This window comes from Cydia pomonella, chromosome 22 (genome assembly GCF_033807575.1).
Source record: "Cydia pomonella isolate Wapato2018A chromosome 22, ilCydPomo1, whole genome shotgun sequence".
In the NCBI taxonomy this organism is placed as follows: Eukaryota; Metazoa; Arthropoda; class Insecta; order Lepidoptera; family Tortricidae; genus Cydia; species Cydia pomonella.
The window spans coordinates 8,449,484-8,472,665 of record NC_084724.1 but is presented as its reverse complement, the minus strand read 5'-3'; the positions used below and the strand labels follow the sequence as shown (position 1 = coordinate 8,472,665).

The window sequence follows — 23,182 nt, the reverse complement described above, 5'->3', positions numbered from 1 at the left end:
ACTTTTTGTGAAATTCGACAAAAAAAAAATTTACCTTAATTTCACCCATATCAGTTAAACCGTTTTTGTATGAATTGAGTAGCAACATAAAGAAACACACACAAAGTTAAGTAAATATATTTTTCATCACACTTGCTCGAAAAAGATCTTATTTCATGCAGGTGTGCTGAAGGACAAAGGCCTATTTCGTTCCCGCGGGCGTTATGGTTGGTGGAAAAAAAATCTATAACTCCCTAGGGAGTTATAGATTTTTTTAAATTATGCCACTTACATACAAACCAAGTAGCATAAACAGTTTTACTTTTAAAATACTGACGTTTATAATTTAATATTTTTGTTTATGTTTAAAAATATTTAATTTGATAATTTAACAGCCGTTTAAAATATTTTTAATAATTTTCAATCGTGGCTGAATGCCGAATAGGTCTGTGCCTTCGATGCCTCACCTGCCAAGAAATTACAAAATGGCGGACGAATGTTTGATATGTCACCGTATTTAAGGATTATTTCGCTTAAAATTTAGTTTTTTCTTCCCAAGTGTGATGAAAAGCATTGTGTGTAACTCCGGGGGTAAGAATATTGCAATCTCGGGCTCTTAATTCCCTCCAGCCTCTGGCTGCACAATGTACTATTTCATGTCTCCTATTCGGAAACTTCACCTTTCATAGGCTGATAGCCGGATCGAAAATTGCATTTCCCACCCTAGGGTATAAAGTATTTTTTTTAAATTGTACTTCGAATTAAGGGCCCGAGATTGCAATATTCTTACCCCCGGAGTTACACACAATGTTTTTCATCACACTTGGGAAGAAAAAACTAAATTTTAAGCGAAATAATCCTTAAATACGGTGACATTTTATATTGATTTATGTACCTATTTTATAACTGTGACATCTAATTTAATTTAATATGAATGACATTGTATTAATATTTTTAGCAACTAAGATCGTTGACATATAATATATTTTCATTATATTTTTCATTATAATTATTTTACAGATAAAGTTATTTATAACTTAGTGTTTTTGTAAATATATTTGTTTTTTATTCTTTTTGACATTTCGACAATACCTAGGTTGTCCCTAGCTATGTATACATTGACATTTTCTTTTTTGTCGTGACATTTCTTTATTTATTAATTTTAAATTTTTATATTTTTTGTTTTAATGTTAAGTTGACGATCTTTTAGTGAAAGCCTTTGTTTTATCCTTTTGTGTAAAATACTGTGTCTTTTTCCGTAAGAAATAAATAAATCTAATCTAATCTAATCTATTTTGTATGAAAAAATAAAACTGGTCCATTTTTTATAAAACCTATGAAAGTGTGTTAATTACAGCCTAAACGAACTGCCCTTTGATTATGTGGTCGTATCAAAAATACACGCTGTATATGATGGTTAAATGCATCTAGTATAAAAGTACCTCCAGCTTACAGAAAACAGCAGCCAAATAACACTAGACCCTACTCATAGTGTTGTGCACCTGCCGGTGAGTATGGTTGCCAGAGCTCAACCGGAGGACGGGGTGGGGTGGGGGGGGGGGGGTTAGGGTCGGCAACGCGCATGTAACTCTTCTGGAGTTGCAGGCGTACATAGGCTACGGAGACTGCTTACCATCAGGCGGGCCGTATGCTTGTTTGCCTCCGACGTAGTATTAAAAAAAAAATATAAAATGGTCATTTAAGTATTATATGTGGTTGGTTAAGTACAAAAGCATAAACAAGTGTAAACAACTCTCATTTTAAAAGACGTTTTCAACAGATAATGAAAGCTTAGGAACTCATTATTAACAAACTGGATCATCTTATTAGGTAGGTACTCTTTACAAGCAATATAGCAATTAACGCACGCTATTTATTACCATAAAAAACCGGCCGGCAAATAAGATAGCTGGACAGATAAATAACGTAAAAACTGACCGCTATGTACGTAAACTACAATTTCCTCCTACCGAAATTATTGGGAACGTCCCTTCGATGGTCCACGGTAAACGTAGTGTTGTTTCGCTCTAACGCGGGCTTAAATTATGTGTGTAAGCGAGACGAAGCGAAGATGCAGTTTCATAGCTAATCAGACGTGTCCACTGTCCGCCGCGTGCGCATCTTATACGGATTTTAAAATTTAATTTGAATTTTCTTTTGAAAATTTAATTTTCTGTATTTATTTGGGTTTAGAAAGCAGTTTAAGATAGATTTGAAAGATTTTAGACCTCTTTCCAATAGTATCTTAGAGTGTTTAACTATCTCTTGCTCTCAGCTCTTAAAGTAGAGATGAAGGTAACATAAAATAAGCTCTACATCCTAAAAAATACGGTTTAAAATTGTTTGCGTCAAGGTGAATGGACATAGGATGTTTTGATGTTGTTAGGAATAAGTAAGATCAGTATGAAATCACCTGTAACAGTATTGCGGTCCCTTTCTGAACTGGTATTGCTTGTGGTACTAGTGAGGTAGATAGCTATACTTTTGTCCTTGTGCTTTATACTCTTGGTGCGTACATTTGCTGACTTAACAGGTTTTTACAGGGGTAATAAACTGTTGATGTATAGTTCATTAATATTTTAATTATTTATTTATGGTAAAAGGTGTCGTCGTATATTTTGATTAACTATTCATTTAATTACTTAAAGAATAAGATTAATATTTAATGGTGTAGCTATTTGCGGTCACAACTTTCATGGTCAAATAGCTATTTCATATACCTTAAACTTATAACTTAAATATAGTTTGGCTAGATATTGTTGATGTCATTAAATAAAAATGAGGCCAATTAAGGCATGAGAGATTTTTTTGCGCTTGCTCACGTTTATGAAATATCTCTTACTATTATCGCGACACCCATAACTGGGGAAACTATAATTAATATATTTACTCATAGTATATTTATAGCAGACTTAGATTTAATGTTTAAATAATAAATTTTACGCAATTTATGATTTTGATTTCTATTAACCTTTTCATCTAAAGAGCAGTATAAAATGTTGAAATCAGAAAAATAATATATTGAACGAATAAATAACATTTTTTAACCCTTTCCGGTCAGACAAGTATCAAAAATTGCGGAAAATTGAACCCTGTCATTTTGAAATGAAGTTTAAAATCATTGTTATAGGATGGTCATTTTTGCCATATAAGATCAAAGTTTGCCCGTTAAAGGGTCAAAATAAAATAACACATGGTATACCTACTATAAAACTATATAGGCTTATTTAAGAAAATATTAAATAGATACTAAATCCACATTAATGTGTGACTCTACTAGTCACACTTAAATTTAAGTCAATAATTCCACACCTCATGCACTTTCCTACACAATAACTATAAATAAATGAAAACACATGCATGAATATACGATGCGCAATGCGACTGAAATTCAATTAAGTGCAATAAAACAGTCTCACACTAGACTAGTGTCGTGTCGCTAAAACTGCGCATCAGGAAAAGGTTGGCGACACCTGCATTCAGCGCAAGCCCCCGTCTGAGCCGCGTGCGCCGCCAGTCGCTCGTGTCCCGCGCAGCGCCGCGCAACGTTCGAAATTCGAATTCAAATTTCAAATTTCGAACTCCGGACACTTCGAATCCGTTAGATTCGTATTTAGACTCTCGTGTGTGTTATTATTAGAATTAGACCGTTTTTTTGTGATTTGTGATAGTCGGTTTGAAATTTATTGTGACAAGTTGACAACAGAGTGGTTAAAGTTCAATTCGCGTTCACCTTTGGGTTAAATGGATATTTAGATTTTATGAAACTTTGTGATTTTACATTTCAAGTGGATTGTGTGTGTTTGAGACTAAAAGTGACTTGCTCAGTATAATATTGGGACAGGTTTGTATTAAATTTATATAATACAACAATAAATAAACAAATAATTAACATAATTCATATAATATAATTAGCTATAAAAATAATTTTCAAACAAAAAGTCGAGGAGCCAACAGTAAATTCATGCAACCACATGAGATAAGGCCAATTATTGCTTAAAAAACAATTAATGGATAAAAATGTATTTCTCAACAACAATTAAAACACAAGTGTTCTAATTAGGAAACCTCATTGCGTTTGTTTTTAACAGTTTTCGTAACGCCATTTGATAAAGTTAAATTTTCTTATTGCCCTTTTCCGCCTACTTAAGCGTAAAATTATAGATTATATAGTTATAAATACTAATATGTCTGATATAGTGATAACATAATCAAACGTTTTTAAACAAGTATGTATTTCAAATACTTTACTACATTTTATACCAAAAATCATTGAAAATATTAATAATTAAATTAAATTGGTTATCAGTGCGTCGCGTTCCTACATATTTGACAGATCACTAGTGATAGATAGCGCAAACAATATGTTGTCGATACAATCTTAATGCGATATTATTAGAGGATTCAAGATTTAAAGATAAGCAATATGCTAGTAAATATTTAACATAGGTAATTATCTATTCTGTAAACTAAGATTTGAAACATCTGCTTTTCATCTGCCGACGGCACTCGCCCAAAAACTGGCGTGAAACGAAACAAAAATCTGTATATAAGGTCTTCTACAGATGTTGCAACAAATAGCATGTGATTTGAGACAATTGCTGACTAAGTAGCAGCAATGAATTCAATCGATCGACCAAATGCCGCAATGTATTGCAAATCGCATGCGATTATCGATGTTTGGAGAGGCCAATACGCATCCTACATGTAAACTTTCTTATGACTTCTGCTGAGCGGGACAGAGATATGTTGTTTCCTTGTCCCTTTTAGCAGCAAGATAGAAGAAAGAGTACAATTCAATTCTGCGTAAAATTCATCTGCTTGGAATGATAATGATTGATGAAAACTATCCTATGTTCTTCTCCGGGCCTGAAACTATCTCCATACCAAATTTCATCTAAATCGCTTTAGCGGTTTAAGCGTGAAGAGGTATCAGACAGACAAAGTTACTTTTGCATTTATAATATTAGTAAGGATTTAGCGAGTCTAGCGAAAATATGTAGAGTCAGACTCTATAACTTTGATGCCAATGTCAGTCTGTCTGTGGTGATCGCTGCTCTCCAACGGATGAACCGATTTCAATGCGGTTTTTTTACGTGAAAGATTTTTTTTAGCTATGTTTGATAAAACTCGATCCAGCAGTTTGAAGAGTATAAACTCTTTTCCAAAAAATTATGTCAGGCAATTTTGACGTAAATAGTATTTTTGGCAAAAAAAAACTCAACTCCACACACCTTCACATCCCTTTCCCTTCTTACAAAGTTACCTTTTGTAAAACCTATTACTCGATCTACTTTTCAGTCTTGCAAGAGCGGGGCCCGTTTCACAAAAGCTTGTAGCTATACGTGACAACAGTAGTTGTATTAGAGGGCGCCACAATCGGGCTACTCTCAATTAAAAACCATAGGTAGACTAAGATTAATGTGGCAAAGACCGGCATAAAACTCTCGTATCTGTATATGTACAACGTTCAGATACAGAAAGGAAGGGCTGCACTCCTTCTGCACTACTGACCTTCTGTATGAGTGGAGTATATGTACGCTATAAAATCAAGAGTTAAAGGCGACGACAGAGCTTCAAAATGGTCTTGCTTTATTGACGGTCTTTACCACATTCACCTTATCTACCTACTTTCATATAAAAACTAAAATCATCAATCACAAATCATCGCATAGTTTCGCTACAATTAATCTTAAATTTCATGCTTTGTAAATTAGGCACACGACAGAAAATTACGACTTTTTAAATAGGTCCTTGAAATTAGGTAGGTATTGGCTATATGTAAAATGACACATCACAGTCTGGGGGAACTAAATGTATGGTATTGACAGGCGTGAACTGTCAAATAACTTTTGTGCATTAGCTACCCGGCCCACCATGCTGACAACTGTCGCCTGACATTGACAATTCACTGTACATTGCTGGTCCAATAAGTAAATATTGAAACTCGGTTCCGTCGTTACTTATTTACCCAGAAATGGGCAGGAAATTGTCAGTGTCTGATGTCAATTGTCAGTGGTGAAACCTGCTTCACATTGTCACCTGACAATGGCATATCGTCTTACATTGCTGTATCTACTGTTCTGATCTATCGATCTGGCAATGTACAAAAACTTGTCAAAACTGAATAGGCGTGCCTCCGTCAAACAAAAATAATTTATGTCGTGTCCAGCAGTGGCAGCATGGTTCCATTTTTATCTCTTGTCACTATGCCCGTCACTTTCACACTTACAAACTTGTTAGAACGTGACAGGCATAGTGACAAATGATAAAGACCCAACCATCTTAGCCCTACTGTAAGGCTAAGATGGTCGGCTCTTTATCATTTGTCACTATGCCTGTCACGTTCTAACAAGTTTGTAAGTGTGAAAGTGACGAGCATAGTGACAAGCGATAAAAATGCTGCCACTGCAGATATTAGAATTGATCATGACGTTGCATTCATTTCATGAAATGTCAAACCTAACCTAATCATATCATGAAGTGATCAATTCTAAAATGAAATTTAATTAAATGATCAAATTCTTTGATCTGGCTACGACAAATACATCACATATAACATACATTTGCAAACTGTAAAGTGAAATTGACATATAGGATGAGCGTGGTAGGTCCGTGTATTGACCCCTCACCTATATTTGAATAATGAATAAAAATAAACGTTACTTTGTACATTATGTGACGCCACGAGTGAATAAACTTTCATGTTGTGTACCTACATACATACACACATGTTGGTCAATGTATTAATAAATTAAAATATGTTGAAAAACAACTGCTTTTATGTGGACAAGCATTATCATAGTGTTGTGTTCCTGCCGGCGAGTAAGATTGCCTGATCCCAACGAGGGTGCGGATTGTTGGGGTCATCCTATGCGCATGTAACTCGTCTGGAGTTGCAGGCGTATGGCGTATGCAGTATGTCCCTAGCCATTGGACAAAGCCGAAATATACATATGCATTAAGGTATGTAGAATTATTGTACAAAGTATCATAACAGCCGGTGTAGCGGTTTCGAAGAAATTAACAAATTACCATTTTTTACTTTGGAGCAGCCTGTATGTGTTAGTAGCTCCTAAGGTAATATCCTCAAAGAATAGTATGGAACCTTATTCAACCTTTTTGATTATCTTTTTTATTTATGACACTAATAAGCTTCTGACTTTTGTAAAATGTCATCATTATCAAATATTTCGAACAAATTTTCAAAAACACTGCCAAAGATTAACACAGTCTGTTTCTTTTTGTTGTCGATTATTGCAAATAACTTTTGTTCGAAAAAAATATTTTCTTATCTTTTGTTCCAATTAAATATTAACGTCAGAGCATTCCTGAGAAGTAACCCTACGTGGGATTTCAGGGTTTGTCCAATGGCTAAGGTCACCCTATATAGGCTACGGAGACTGCTTACCATCAGGCAGGCCGTATACTTGTTTGCCACCGACATATTATAAAAAAAATATCTGAGTTATTGATCTGTTGAGTCAGAACAATACGTGTAACAAAAGCTTGACAGCTGTAATAGATAGCGCTGTACAGTCAGCCAAGAAAGTGGTTTACCACTTTTCGAGTCTATTATTACTTGACAAATAGAGTCGAAAAGTGGTAAACCACTTTCTTGGCTGACTGTATGTAAATGTTTTTTGGTACCTGAATTGTCAAATGTCCACTTTTGACGGACAGAAATACCTGGAATCATACCATTTACCTATATTAATACTAAACTACATAAGCTGTCAAACACGAAGTTCAAATTAGACGTAGACATTATACATCTTAAACTTATTGTGCTATTTTATCAATATTAATAGCAACTTTTTTTATATTGGTCATAATATGAGATAGTCGAAGTTTAGTAAGTTAGCTGTGGATATCGTACATGTTATTTATTGACAATAACAATATACATAATGGATATATACAGATGATTACTATAACTAGCTTATATCTAAAATAGGCCCTTGAGGCATTGTACCAAGGATGCTCGCGGCATTTCCTTGTTGTATCGCAATACTGATACGTTGTGCGAGGAAGCCGCCAGCTCTTCGGTCACCAGTTACGTCAACCAGACGTTTCGCGATTTCTCCAAAAAACTTGTGCGCGCTGGGACCCCATGGACCTAGAGTAAGTAGCTTAGTAAGTTCACGTTTATAATAAGTACTAGTTGCCCGTGGCGTAGTCAGACGTGGGCGAATGGGGCCCTCGCCCACGGCCTCACACTTAATAAGGGGGCCCCGCAAAGCCAACCTTATTTACCTTGGGCATACGCATAGAACAATAAAACCGGCCAAGAGCATGTCGGGCCACGCTCAGTGTAGGATTCCGTAGTTACTATTTCGTCACAATAAGCTAAACTGGAGCTTAAAGTATAGTAAATTGTTAACCAAGGGATGAAACGGTACCTTTCACCCGAGTTAAACAAACAGGCAAATTTGCATAATCAGTACCTAATTAAAGTAAGTCTTTTTACTATGAAGGGAAAACTTTTTGCGATATCTCAAAAACAGCTAAACTGATCATGTCCGCTATAGTTTTCATTTAATGTCTTTCTTCAGCTCTACTTTCACGATTTTTTTCATATTTTTTGACTTATGGTTCAAAAGTTGGAGGGGGGGGACATTTTTTTCTTTCGGAGCGATTATCTCCGAATATATTCACTTTATCAAATAATGTTTGTTGAAGACCCCTATTAGTTTTGAAAGACCTTTCCAACGATATCCCACACTCTAGGGTTGAAGCGAAAAAAAAATTTCACCCCCACTTTACGTGTAGGTACCCTAAAAAAAATTAGATTTTTAGATTTTATTGTACGACTTTGTCGGCTTTATTGATTTATATATCCATGCCGAATTTCAGCTTTCTAGCACTAACGACCACGGAGCAAAGCCTCGGACAGACAGACAGACAGACAGACGGACATGGCGAAACTATAAGGGATAGTTGACTACGGAACCCTAAAAAGGGCCTCCCATATGTAGTTTCGCCCACGGTTAGATTAGTTCACGCTACGCCACTGCTAGACTCTGTGAGTTGTAGACTGTGAACATAGCATAAAACTGAAAAAAAATGTAAGTTTTAAAAACTTTCTGTAACTCATCGACAAAAAAACTGTTTAATTCTTGAACCTGCTCACAAAATTTTACAACAATCGGTTGAATTTAGCGACCTGTAAAGCATTTTTGCCTAAGCTGAACCGGAAACCTTCGCTAACGCTCGGTCAATCAGTTGTATCGAGAACCGGCCGTCTTTTTTCCTCTGAACTGTCCCGTTTTAAAAATGCTTAGTGCTTCAAAATCAGTTTTCTTTTTCAAATAGAAGAATAGATTTAATCCTACCTAATTATTAGCCTAATTAATGTTCTCGAATTAATTAAAAACGTGCTTGAAGTAATATTAATTAAATACAATATAAGATTAATAATAATAACTCACATCCAAACCTTTGCGTGATTTGTACTTACGCTTGTAAAATGAGAACGCATAAAAAAATAAACGGACAGACAGACGGACATGACGAATCTATAAGGGTTCCGTTTTTTGCCATTTGGCTACGGAACCCTAAAAAAACAGGGTACTCGTATTTCAAAAGACATCAACGCGCAAACTTGAATCAAAATGTTAAGATACCTAATATAGCGTACTTATAAAAAACATACGACTTTTATTTTTCCATACAAAAGATCTAGCGAGAGCAATTGTATCACATTCTGTGGTATCACTTTGTTTTAACTCAAAACGTCGCATTTAATGACGCGACGTCACAACTGTCACAAGTGACTATGATGAACGAAATACATTACCGCTCGAAAAAAAGCCAAAAATTAATTATGCTCCGTTAATTAATACTAAATTAAAATAATTTTTCAGTATCGTTTTATAGCACTAAAACCTAAGTCTAGTTTAAAACCCGACCCGACCCGACCCCCGACCCGACCCGATATATGGTCAGAGGGCGCTTTTATTCTCATGTATAGAGAGACAGTTCAGTTTAGTATGAAAAATTTAGTTCCAATGAAATTCCGCAATATGGCGCGTGATCGTGTATTACTGGTCAGACTTTAAGTTTGCGGTTATACCAAAAATACACTCTGTATAATAATTATGTATATATATCTAACTCAAGATTTAGTGCGATTTCTTTGATAAAGTTTTTTTTTTTATAAAGTTAATATTTTCGGACATAATCGCTCCGAAAGAAAAAAATGTCTAACCCGGCCCCCGCCTCTCTCACTTTTAAACCATGGGTCCGAAAAATATGAAAAAAAAATATCGTGAAATAAAAGCTATGAATGGTAACTACGAAACCCACACTGCGCATGGCCCGAGATGCTCTTGGCCGATTTTTTAAGTTTCAAGACTCTGATCAAACCTCTTTTAAAAGTAATTAAAACTCACCAGTTACCAAATACCAGTTAAATTGAATAAGAAATAAATTTTTGGCAAAAATTACAGCTTTTATCGCTGACTGTACTTTTCTTTCCACGGGCAAGTAATACTCTTCGAGACAATTCTAAAAACCCCAAACACAATTAGGTTGCGTTGTTTTATCACAGAGTTCCTATGGCCACCTCCTTCCTCCATCATCAGATCAACTCGATGGTACCATAACATTGCATTGTAATCCAACTTACAAATTTTTCTGCAAATTTTCAGCTTCATTGAAAGTCGGGAAGTCAAATTTATTTTGCCCCGTAAAAACATACTTAGGTACTATATACAGTCAGCATTAAAAGTAGCTGATGAAACAACGCGCCAAAAGTATCTGATATTCCGGATAACTCTTCCAAAAATAGATAAATTTCTAAAATTCGCATTCAAAAGTATGTATTTTACAGTCCCAGTTGTTCTATATTAAAGACATCACTTTTTGTTAAGAATGGTAGATACTTATGAAGCGTTATTTGATCCGCTACATTTGATGCTGACTGTACATACGTACATTACAAGTTAAATAAAAGATTGTAAAAAGCATTTGTTTTTATAAATATTGCTATTCACTGCTCCATTCTGCTCAACCTTGTGTAGCTTAGAAATTATGAAAAGTAATTACTTCAACATTCTTGTCCATTTGGACAGATTTATAATATAAAAGCAGCATAAAACATAATTAAGTACAACCTTGGACAACGATAGGTACTGAATAAAAACTAGGTTTTTACCTAATGTATTCAGAACCTCAGGTAAATTGCATTGCTATCTGATGCACCTTGATTTTTTGCGTCAACAATTTTATTAAGATTGATATCTGAACAAGTTATACTGCGAAAAATCTATAATGCGTTTCTTGTGCGTTGTTGCTTATGGCAAAAATAATGTAAGTGCTTTTATAGTATTTTATGCAACAGTTGTATAAGAAGGGTCAAAAAAGGCGAGTGGCGTGAGTTACAATGTGAGCCGGAGCCGAAGGCGTAGGCGAACATTGTAAAGGAATACGCCACGAGCATTTTTAGACCTACTTATACAACGTTGCATACAATATTTTTCCTACGAGTCAACAAAAATAAATCTTAATTTAGGTAAACAAAGCAAAAGTATATAGCCAAGACGCGCGAGCATACCTTGTTACGCGTCCAGCCCGCCCCGGGTCGCGGCCGACCGGTCAGCGACACCTCGTAACTCATGAGGCCCTGGTACTTGCTACTTGCTAAATTAAATTTTTGGACAGTTTTTTCTCAATTTTGGCCACCGTAGCCTACGGAGACTAATAAGCAACGCTAAGCGGTCTTCGTAGTCTATGGGTGTTGCTATATTACGGGTGTCACATGCGTGTTTCTGACTTATGAAGTAATTATTTTTACTATGCAACCAAATGAATATTCTGTAAGTTGGCAGCTATGCACTTAGTTTAAAAGTGTATTCGTTTTGGTTTTGTTAGGTTGGTAGCCATTAATCGCAATAACGTTATAGCGATTAAAAGCAAAAGAGCTTTTATGAGGAATAGACAATATAGACTTTTCTTGAAACCTTTTATGTATGTTCTTATATTCGTGTTAATGAATGCATAAATGACAGATAACAGTAGAGGAGTAGGAAAACGTACTTTAATGTAATGTGCAAACTATAATTACAAAACGTAGTTCAGAGGGTTACCAAAGTTAAGACTAACGTCGAGGACCCGCGCGCATTCACTTTTTCTATAGAAACGTAGTCCTTATTTTCCTCTCTCGTTATTAACAGTATTGAAAGAAAAAATTGACATAAATTGATGAATATCAACCGCCCACATGCCCCTTTGTTTATTTTTTTTAATTATTAAATATATAAGAGTTAAGAGCATTTAAATATAGTTATTTATTTTTTTCGATTCTAATTCTTATATAGTCCGGCAAACACAACTTGTCAGTCAGTGAGAACCAGCCAACCAGAACTAGCGTTAGACAAAGACGGTAATTATCTCTGTCTATCTTTGAAATGAGACAATCCTGGGCCAAACTATAAAAAAATCGGAGATGTATTGTGGGTTAGTTTACGCAATCGCTAGCGAATATGTCAGTGTCAAACTCGTGGTAGGAATATTACCATGTGCGCCTTACGTCTTCGTAGTGTATGATCTTTACAAGCAACAGAGAAGAAAATGTGATTTGCAAGGGTTTTTTTCTCTTTTAAAGTCGGCTTAAAAACCGGATAAGTGCGAGTCGGATTCGCCCACCGAGGGTCCCGTACTTTTTAGTATTTGTTGTTATAGCGGCAACAGACTACCACGGTTCATGAAATACAGCCTGTTGACAGACAGACAGACAGACGGACGGACAGCGGAGTCTTAGTAATAGGGCCCCGTTTTACCCTTTGGGTACGAAAACCTAAATATCAAGACCTTTTTAACTGACCTCTGAGAAATTTGAAATCATGAATGAGGGAAAGTCTTGTAGAAAATCGGATTTCCGCTCAGGCGAAGCCACGGGGCATACCTAGTTGTAAACATACATAGGGCATGGAGTCATTGACATGAGAACAATAAGTGTCTTATGACTCAATGTAGCGTCGAAACTCCGACATTTGACGCTTAATCGCGATTTTGAGCGCTCATCGGCCATTTTAGCCACAACCTAAAGTATCAAATTGACATGTCGCGACATGGTGTTACATTATGAGTGTTGCTAAAATAGACGGTTTTCATATATATGTTGTAGATTACGTTATGAGATTGTCATCTTGACATATTATTTTTAATCTTGACTTTCGTACACATTATTCATCGTTTATTCGTCATTCAAATTGGAGTCCACGTATTAGAGTGCAACCAAGACTGCGCGTGTGTGAGTGCTTCTGTGTAGGTAAAAAGGCCAGAACACACCAGCTTCGTGTGCGTAGCAGTCTATGGTCTCTAATCTGGACTTCTATATTACAACGCGCACATGCAGGTGTAAGTGTACGCGCACGCATCCGGTGTGGACATGCGTTAAAAAGCTCTTGATTATATTGGACTTTTAAACATCAACACTTATTTCTTTTTTCATAGTTTGTTAGGCTGCCAGATATCGGGAAAGACAAACCATCAGACAGACATCAAACTCATCAATCTCATCATCTGCCTTTCCCCAAACCTATGGAGGGTAGAGAGGTTAGGAGAACAATCTATGTTTGTGTATGAAAAGCGTCCATCAAAATACTTTAAATAGGTGGCAATACATGCGAACAATTTTTTGTCTATGATTAAAAATTTCAAATCACTGACAGTGCTATGTACGGTGGATGTAAGGAATACAATCTCCATATACCAAAAAGTGTCCGTCAAAAAACCTTAAATAGGTGGCGTTACAATACCTAGAATTTAGGAAAAAAAAAAACAATCATAGACAGCGCACTTCACTCCGTCAATAACGCCTAGGCCCTTCGCTACTCTAGCGCTACTCTGGAGAGATTTGGAACTATTATTTATAAGCTGACAGCTGGACACTTTTGCAACAGTTCTGCCTATGGAGATTGTATTCCTTTCCTCCACCTTTCATAGACAGTGCACTTCACTCCGTCAATACAAACATCTCCGTCATATCCTTGTGCTACCCTAGCGCCATCGGAGAGATTTCGAACTACTATTTACAGCTGCCATCTTGGCACTAGCAACATTTCACCCATACCCAAACCTTAAGAAATAAGCGATAATTTCAAAATTACCCCGCCTATGAACTTATCCCAACGCACTTTTTTTTTTACGTATAGGTATGTAACGGAACCGTTCATAAGTCCTTCATCACCGTTCGTGGCTTACAGTTTATATAAAATCATACATTATACATCCCCGCCCTACGCGGATGTTTTTAATTTCCTTGTATTCGCTTATCAAAACACGAATGTCTGCCATGACACCGTGATTAATAGTTTGACATCTACATGTACATGGAATGATCAGTGTTACATATCTATACAGTATTACATTTGTCTCAATTACACACACATATACATACATTTACATTGTATATACATTATTTTGTTGCTGTTTTTGGTTTGAGACGATCTGCGCAACGCACGTTTTGTAACAAAGTCAGTTTAAGCTAACTTGTCACCGGCATAGTTATCTAGCATCTACTCATAGTAATTTGACATACATAATGGATATATACAGAGGATTACTATAACTAGCTTAAATCTAAAATAGGCCCTTGAGGCATTGTACCAAGGATGCTGGCGGCATTTGACGTTAATTGTGACATTGACACACTTTGTCATTACATTACTAACGCCATGCCAAATTAACTTGTTTTTTTTAGGGTTCCGTAGTCAACTAGGACCCCTTATAGTTTCACCATGTCCGTCTGTCTGCCCGTCCGCGGATTTGCTCCGTGATTGTTAGTGCTAGAAAGGTAAAATTTGGCACTAATATATAAATCAGTTACGCCGACAATGTGGTAAATAAAAATAAAACCGGACCAAGTGCGAGTCGGACTCGCCCACCGAGGCAGGAGAAGTGGAGATCATTTTTTTTTCGTTTCAACCCTATAGTGTGTGGTGTCCTTGGATAGGTCTTTTAAAACGAATATCGGTTTTCGGGAACTATTTTTTGATAAACGTAATATTGTTGGAAACAATTGCTTTGAAAAAAAAAATGTCCTCCCCCCTCTAACTTTTGAACCACGATAGGTCCAAAAAATATGAAAAAAAAATCGTGAAAGTAAACCTTAGTATAGACTTTCAAGAAAAATTATATCGAACTTGATCGGTTCTGCCGTTTTTGAGTTTTTGAAAAATTTCTATTTTGATGGACAGGTAACTACGAAATGCTCTTAGCCGGTTTTTAACTTCAAAGGCGGTAAAGTATCTTAGTAAGAAAAACAAAAAAAAAATCAGAGGTAAACATTTTTGTGCACAAAATATAGAAATCGCTCAATACCAATTTGCGCAATACCTTATATTAATTTCCGGATCCTTTATTAAAATAAATATGTACACGTATGTGACAAACCTAGCAACTACCTCTTACCTAGATATGTAAACTTACTTAGATCACTAAACAAATACCTTAATCGTATTTCTATGTACGTAGAGCAACCCTATATTATATTATGATAATTACTTGGGCTTAAATAAAAGTTCTCGAAACCAGGCCATTTTTTTTATAGCCTGGTACTACGTAACCACTCGAAAACATTATTTAGTGCATGAACCTATAGATAGATATTGTGCCCCCTGTTGCCTGTTGTAAGTAAAAGTAATTAAATTACATAATATTGTTCACGCCATAACTAGGCCATGAAATTTTACTGTATACACTTAATTAATAGCTTATTCACGAACATCTGCTGACGAGTATGAGTATAGCATATTAATCTTAATGTTAAACTTGCTTTGCGCTCCAGGGCCCCAAGATACAGGCTTAGCCTAGTTTGGGTTCCACCAGATATCTCTTATATGGAAAAATTGTTACTGGTAAACAATAAAAAGATTTTGATTTTGATTTGATTTGAATAGGACTTCTCGATACATAGCATACCATAGACAAAAAAGCTGCAATTTTTTCCCGCGTAAAAAAGGTATAATAGGAATTCTAGTTACACGTTGTCTAGATGTTATCTGTGGCAGCGTAGTGCTGTGACGGGTTGTCGATAAGTCAGATTTTATCGATGTAGTGACCAGTGAGGTGATGAAACCGAAAGTGGGCCGCAGCTGGTTGTGAGATATGAACGGATTTACTATGGTAGGTTGTTTATGCACAATTATTATTTTTATTGGGTAAACGGAAATGGGAACTTAAACTTATACATAAGAGCATAGAAATATGGCCTAATCTAAAAAAGAAGTCAAGTTAGTTATACTCAAACACACCCTACTTTACACTTGTCTTTAGAAACAGGCGCGAAATTCAAATTTTCTATGGGAGATCAACCGTTCGCGCCTACATTTTTTTTTAATTTGCCGTCTTTTTCTTCTGACAAAGTGACTACCAGAGTATAATTATATTATAATCTTGTTTTTGGTAGGTATCCAGTAGGTAAAGGTGCCTACTTTTTATAATTGTAATATTCTTAGTTATAGATTAATTAAAGCAATCAAAATAATATATAGGTCAGTTTTAGTCGAAGATTTAAAATTAATATGTTATCAAAATATCTAAACTTAGTGTTTGAGTACCTACTAAAGTAGCGCTGTTTAAGCTAAATCATCTTGTTATACCTACTAAATTAAATCTTATTAATTTTTTAAACGTCTTCCTAAACTCCCCTCAGTTTTCAGGCTACATTTGACAGTTAAACACAAAAACAGTAAAGTAATTGACATGTTTACGTTTATGCAAAATTTTGTTTTTTTAGTGCCAATTTTTTTGCCACGGCGTCATTGACTTTGAAAACCTAAGGACTTAGCTTTTTGTAGTCTAAGGATTTGTATTTAGGGGACACGGGGGCGTGGTTCTGTTAGGTATATATAATATATAAACCAACCTTGCCAAAATGTATCGTTTTGATTATTTATTTTGAATTACTTGTTTTTTTTTATTGTTGTTTAAAATATTTGAAGGACTATATAGGTATTTTAAATTGACATGGAATATAGTAAAAAATATTTTAATACGTTAAATAAAAAATATTTTCTTAAATATGTTTTAGTCGTCAAAAATGTGTACTTATTTAAATGTGTTAGAAAGTTATTTAGGCCTAATTATATAAATATACAATTGCATAATAAATATGTATTAAAATATAGTTTATATAGTATTGCGGTCTTTTAATAATTTATACACAAAACTGTACCTAACTCTGCAAATTGCTAATTTAAGGAATTCAATAGACTTCATGAATTATATTCGATGAGGTCATTGACACCGGTTGAGACATAGTATTGATTCATTCATAAGACAATGCGGTTTAACTGAAGCCTATCCACGTATTATCTTAGTTGTACTCCTCGGCGTTCTTCGTTTGTCTTCAGCTCTTATGGCTTAATTCTAAACTCTTTTATTTATTTATTTTTTGACGACCGATCTGGCCTACTGGGACCCTGCCAATGAATCCGACGGTCCTGGGTTCGAATCCCGGTAAGGGCATTTATTTGTGTGATGAGCACAGATATTTGTTCCTGAGTCATGGATGTTATATATGTATTTAAGTATTTGTATATTATGCCCGAGCCCTCTCGCACATGAGAGGAGGCCTGTGCCCAGCAGTGGGACGTATATAGGCTGAATTATTATTATATTATGTACAAATAAAAGCTTCGATTCTTTTATGGGACCCAAAAGGTTAACATGTTTGCATGTTGCTAGGTTTATATTCTGATACCACTTATGTTCTCAGTGAGATATGTTTAAGGAAACATCATAATCTATACTGTACTAGTTACTATACACTGCCTATATTGTTCTTAACTTGTATGCTTCTGTTTTATATCCTTGTAATAAAATAAAATAAAATAAACGTTTAAAGCTTTCGGTTGCCTTTCAAAGTTCCTTAATAAATAATATATTATGGTCTTGTTTTCCTTACGGATATAAATGTCAGTACTACTAATAACACTAAGTTATAAAAATACGATAAAAACATATTTGTTCAATAGTTTTTTTAAATCATGAGCAACTTAAATAAGTATTTGGCAAAAATATCTTTTCGGTAGAAGCTTTTATCGCTGACTGTACTTTTCTTACCACATACAACGAATACTCATCGAGACAATTCTAAAAATTTCTACCACAATTAGATTGTGTTGTTTCATCACAGAGTTCCTATGGCCATCTCCTGTCTCCATCATCAGATCAGCTGGTACCATAATATTGCATATGTATGCAAATTTTCAGCTCAATCGGAAATCGGGAAGTGGGTCAAATTTAACTTGCAAGATTTGACCCACACTAACAAAGAGTAACTAAGAAACCAACATAAGTACATACTAATAGAACAAGTTAAATAAAAGCTTGTAAAAGACGTGAAGTAACTGTCATAGCGATTTTAGTCAACCACGTATTTCTATAACCTCTACCGTATGGAAGGGGGAGGTAAGGAATGGAATCTCCATGTACCAAAATGTGTCATCAAAAAACCTTAAATAGGTGGCGCTACAATACCTAGAATACTTAAAAAATAAATCAAATCATAGACAGCGCACTTCACTCTGTGAATAACGCCTAGGTTCTTAGCTACTCTGGAAAGATTTGGAACTATTATTTATAGCTGACAGCTGGACACTTTTGCAACAGTTTTACCATAAGAGATTTCACTCCTTTTAATTCCACACTCCATACTCTACTGCCATGGTAATTTGAGTTCACATTGAGATACTTTTAAGGAAACATTGCACTCAAATATGTAACCAACATTTTATTGTACCTGCACGTTCCATGTATGTTTCTGTGTTACCTCCTTGATAAATAAATAAATAAATAGGCATCATCATTCGATGCGAGAGGTATAAGAGGGCGATAGGGGAAATTACGCAAATGAAACAGACTGTAGGTTTTTTTTGGGTTTTGAGCGTGACAAGACAGAAACCCCCGCAGCACGTGCGACAGTGACATCAGTTCAGCAATAAAATATTATTTATTAAAAGTAGTAAAACGGTAATTTATCGAGTGGTTTTCCTCTACGGTTATTAATTATTTATTTCCTTGCAAATAAATCGTAGCTCCGAAGTAGGTATACCATGTGTGAAAAATCTTACAGCGAAAAGTCTAAGTGTATGGCAATTGCCATAATTGCCGTATTTACGTAGGTAAGGAGGAATAAATGAGGTGATAAACGGAATATCCTTGTAGGAAAGAAATATAATTTAATTTCTAAATAACATTTTATTAGGGAAATAAATAACCTCTTGTTGCGTTATTATCTTGTGTACTAAAACTAAATATCATAATCCTTATGTTATAAATTGTGAAAACTTACAGTTTTACTTAACAAAACGAAACACAGCTTCACTTAACTTAACAAACGTCTAGGTTAAAAAAACAACATTAAAATAAGTCTCATTTCCACCACGAACGCAAACTGTCACATCACAACGCCGTAAAAAACTTAGAAAAAGTTTAGACCATCGACAAAAAGCATTTTTTCTATACGCGCGCTTTGTAGCGCTGCGCGCAGGCGCGGCGACGCGTCGCAGGGCCGCCGACATTGACAGCTGTCAATCAGATTCAATATGGCCGCTCGGCCGGTTACACAGGCCGGTATCTCAAATCTGATACTGGTCCGTGCGATGTTAGATGTATTTTTTCTTAGTTGACACGATTGAAGGAAAAACTGCGACTTTCATGAAACTAGTTATGGATTGCCGATGTAATAAGCGCTTGGCCATGACTTACGAACACGCGATTGATTTCGATTTTTAAAAGTCTATTTAAACAAATAAACACGTAGATGATTTTGTGATATATGTTTTTACAGCTTATGTATAACTTGCATTGTGCATAAAAGTAAAGAATGTGCTAGTGTAACTTCAATCATGTTAATAATTACCGGAATGAATGGTAACATTTTAGAATTCTTTTGTACAAATTTAGTTACGAGTGACACTGCAGCTACGTACTCGTACCTACGTAAATTATCACTAACTACTGCGGGTCCTTTTTCCAACCCTTTTACTTTATTACCAGTACTGCTGAAGAAGCAGATGATTCTTTTATATACATTTCCTAAGTTCCTGTTCCGTAGCTACGAAAAAGAATTTCATATATGATTTGAGTATACATATTGTGCCAGTTTAAATAACCATCGTCTACCGGCCGTCTTATGCCACACCATTCATATAATGAGCTATAACTCTAATTTAAACATCAACAATGTCCTATAATATTTATTTTATAAATTCTAAGATTTTTAGTTAATAAGGAAGCAAAGAAAATTCGGCTGCCCTAGATACTAATCGTAAATCATCCAACATTTCATCTAGGGTTGCAACAAGCGGAATTCAACAAATGGTTTCTCACGACCCAAGTCTTAACGAGATTGTACTTATATAATTGCACACAGAGGATGTTATTCTTTAATTTATCATAACAACTTGTCAGAGATTTATGTAACAATTTTGAAATGGATCCATTTGAATCTCGCATTAAGCCCCCAGAACAAGGCGAACTAAATTGAAAAGTCAATATGCAAAAATGATACCACAGTTTGGCCAGTGCTGTTCATATCGATATTATATCCTAATAATAAATTGAATCAAATTTAATCCTAATTATTGTCAAATATTGACGTATACTGGAACAAGTGCTTGTTGGCTCCGCTAAAATACGCGTATACTGGAGTTATATATACTCTTATATCATAAAATGTGATAAATTTTAAAATTAAATTAATGCAGACATCATCTAAGAGATTTCGCTAGAACAATTTGTTATTTTACTGTCTTACTGCAATATCAGTATACTAAGTACAGATAGCATTGTGTTTTCTTGCTTTTCTATACATACGGCTTCAACATGCCCTTGAGAAACATTCCACCAAATTCGAGACATTTTTAAAAACCAGAGAGAAATAAATCTACCTTTTTTTTCAGACATGGGACGGCCGCTAGTGACGTGACATACGAGATGCAACGCGTCTCTGTGACGCAGTTATCGACCGTCGAACTAGTGTAGTGCTCCATCGATACGTCAGGTTATACCACGAATGAACACCCTAATGCTGACGACGACTGGATCGGTAGACGATCAGCCTTTGGACAGCAACATGTCTTTTTCATCGTACAAGTAAGTAACTTGTTCGTATTTTTATTAAATGTCGTGATGACGTAGCGTATTTTATTTACTTAGAGATATTTTTGTGACGTGACTTTCCAAAGTTGATAAAAACATTTTCAATATTACAAGTCTAAACCGTCAACAATGATGCGATTAACGTACATCAAGGTACCTAGTATTTATCTAGAGGAAAATCGCTTCTATGAATTAATAATGGCGGTAATTTTCTTTCGGTCTTGGCATACATTTCCACGAGCTAGATTTAAACTACGATTTAATAGGGCATGAGCCTTATTTTGGTCTATACAAGGACTAAGATGCGATTATGTACATTTGCATGAAAAAAAAAAAACAGATAAATAAATAAGTTTGACAAAATTTGTCGCCTAGTGACATAAATATTTGTCGACTGTCACAATTTCATCCTCCTTGTTTATGACTATCATAGTACCAATAAACTATGAGCGTGATATAATGTGTTAACGAAGTATTTAAAAACTTTTGCTTCCGAAGTTTAATAAGCACTTGTGACCAAAGGTATAATATAAACTTATCCACTTTGACTTGTCTTCATAATGAATTTAATCGTTATGGTGCATTTCTGTCATTTCTCCGTTACGTTCAATCGAGTAAACAATTCAGACAAACAACAAAAGTATCCATGATTCCCCAGAAATGGCACGGAATCTTCATTTTCGGTCCAACATCATTCCGATCACGTTTCCTCATCAGGAATAACTTTTTAATTGTATTTTTTCATTATTGTAACTGTATTCTTAATGATATAATCAGCCAGTGTCGCTTTACAAAAAAGGCATCATGTGATCGTAAGTTAAGTCACTGGCTACTTGCTAGTGAGGGATGAAGCCATTTATTCAAAAAAACACACGAGGACCTTTTGGGCAATCGAAAGCAGAATTCAGATGACAAGATTACTTATACTTGGAAATGGTCACAGGCTTGGGTACATCATTAACAGCATTACTCGCATTTAATTATTTTTTTGTCATGGCAACATTGCCGTCCTATGTTGATGAGACTGTGGCGTTTTCCGCGCTTCGGTTTCGCGCGGACGCCCATTCCATTTTCAAATTTGTTAAAATTTAATTACGTTGTTTTAAATGTAAGATGACGTTAGTAATATTAATATGACATTGGATGTTATGTTTTCAGTCATAAGAGGCGAGATTTTATTTGCGGTTAGCCAATAATTCATGTTTATAGCTGGCTATATAAATGCTTGGCTTCGAGGTTCTTGTAATCATCCTTGATGTTTTATACGCACCTATACGAAGATATCTGTGTTACTGCTTAGTGACATTTATAGGTATAGGTACCATATTACAATAAACATGTTGTGATAGATGAAAAATTTATAAATTTACGATATACCGTGAGTAATCTACTATTACTACTAATAGTAACTATACTAAAAGACTAGGTGTAGAAACATTTTGTTGATTTGCTCGGTTTTTGTTATGTACCCATAAAAAAAGAATTATCGGACATTGGTGGGATATAATGTTTGAAGAAATAGGTTATTGCTCCTATTAGTTTGAGTTAGCTTTAACTTATCAGTCAAAGATGCTCGTTACGTATAAGATTGCTTTTATTGTGCAACTTTAGGGTAAACGTATGATTCTCACTTCATACTAATGTTATGACATGATGAGTGTTCATTCACCTATAATAAAGAATGTAAACATAAAATAATTACACTCATAATTTGCAACTGCTAGTTACTTTATGTTTGAAACTTTTAAATATGTTATTTGATCTAAACACTATAATAGACCAATGCGTGCATTATTTGTGTGTGCGGGTATTAACATTGAAATTTATATCAAACTTTTAAAAAAATATTTCGGATTAAGCACTCAGGTAAGTTTTTTTGATACTTCGCTTGGAAATTTAAGTGTTCGTCATTTGAACATTTGCTCTGAGAATTTGTTAGCGATTTAAAGTGGCTGAATTAGCAATCTCAGATGACAGCCGCTTTCGGGAGTCTATCACGCTCCCACATCAATTTCATAATCTATAAAGTAATACAGTAATTACGGGCCGCAAAAAGCCGTTGCCCGATGAATTCGTCAGACGGTTACAG

The 23,182-nt window shown here is 35.2% G+C and overlaps 1 protein-coding gene across 1 annotated transcript in view; it reads left to right on the top strand.

The window, feature by feature from the left end:
* Nucleotides 1-3,501: 3,501 nt before the first annotated feature.
* LOC133530152 (transcription factor Sox-17-alpha-A) overlaps nt 3,502-23,182 on the top strand; it is a 210,597-nt gene continuing 190,916 nt past the window's right edge. The window contains exons 1-2 of the mRNA XM_061868010.1: nt 3,502-3,823; nt 20,895-21,087. Of these exons, the coding sequence (XP_061723994.1) occupies nt 21,008-21,087 (80 nt within the window). The 5' untranslated portion in view covers nt 3,502-3,823; nt 20,895-21,007. The remainder of the gene's footprint in view (nt 3,824-20,894; nt 21,088-23,182) is intronic.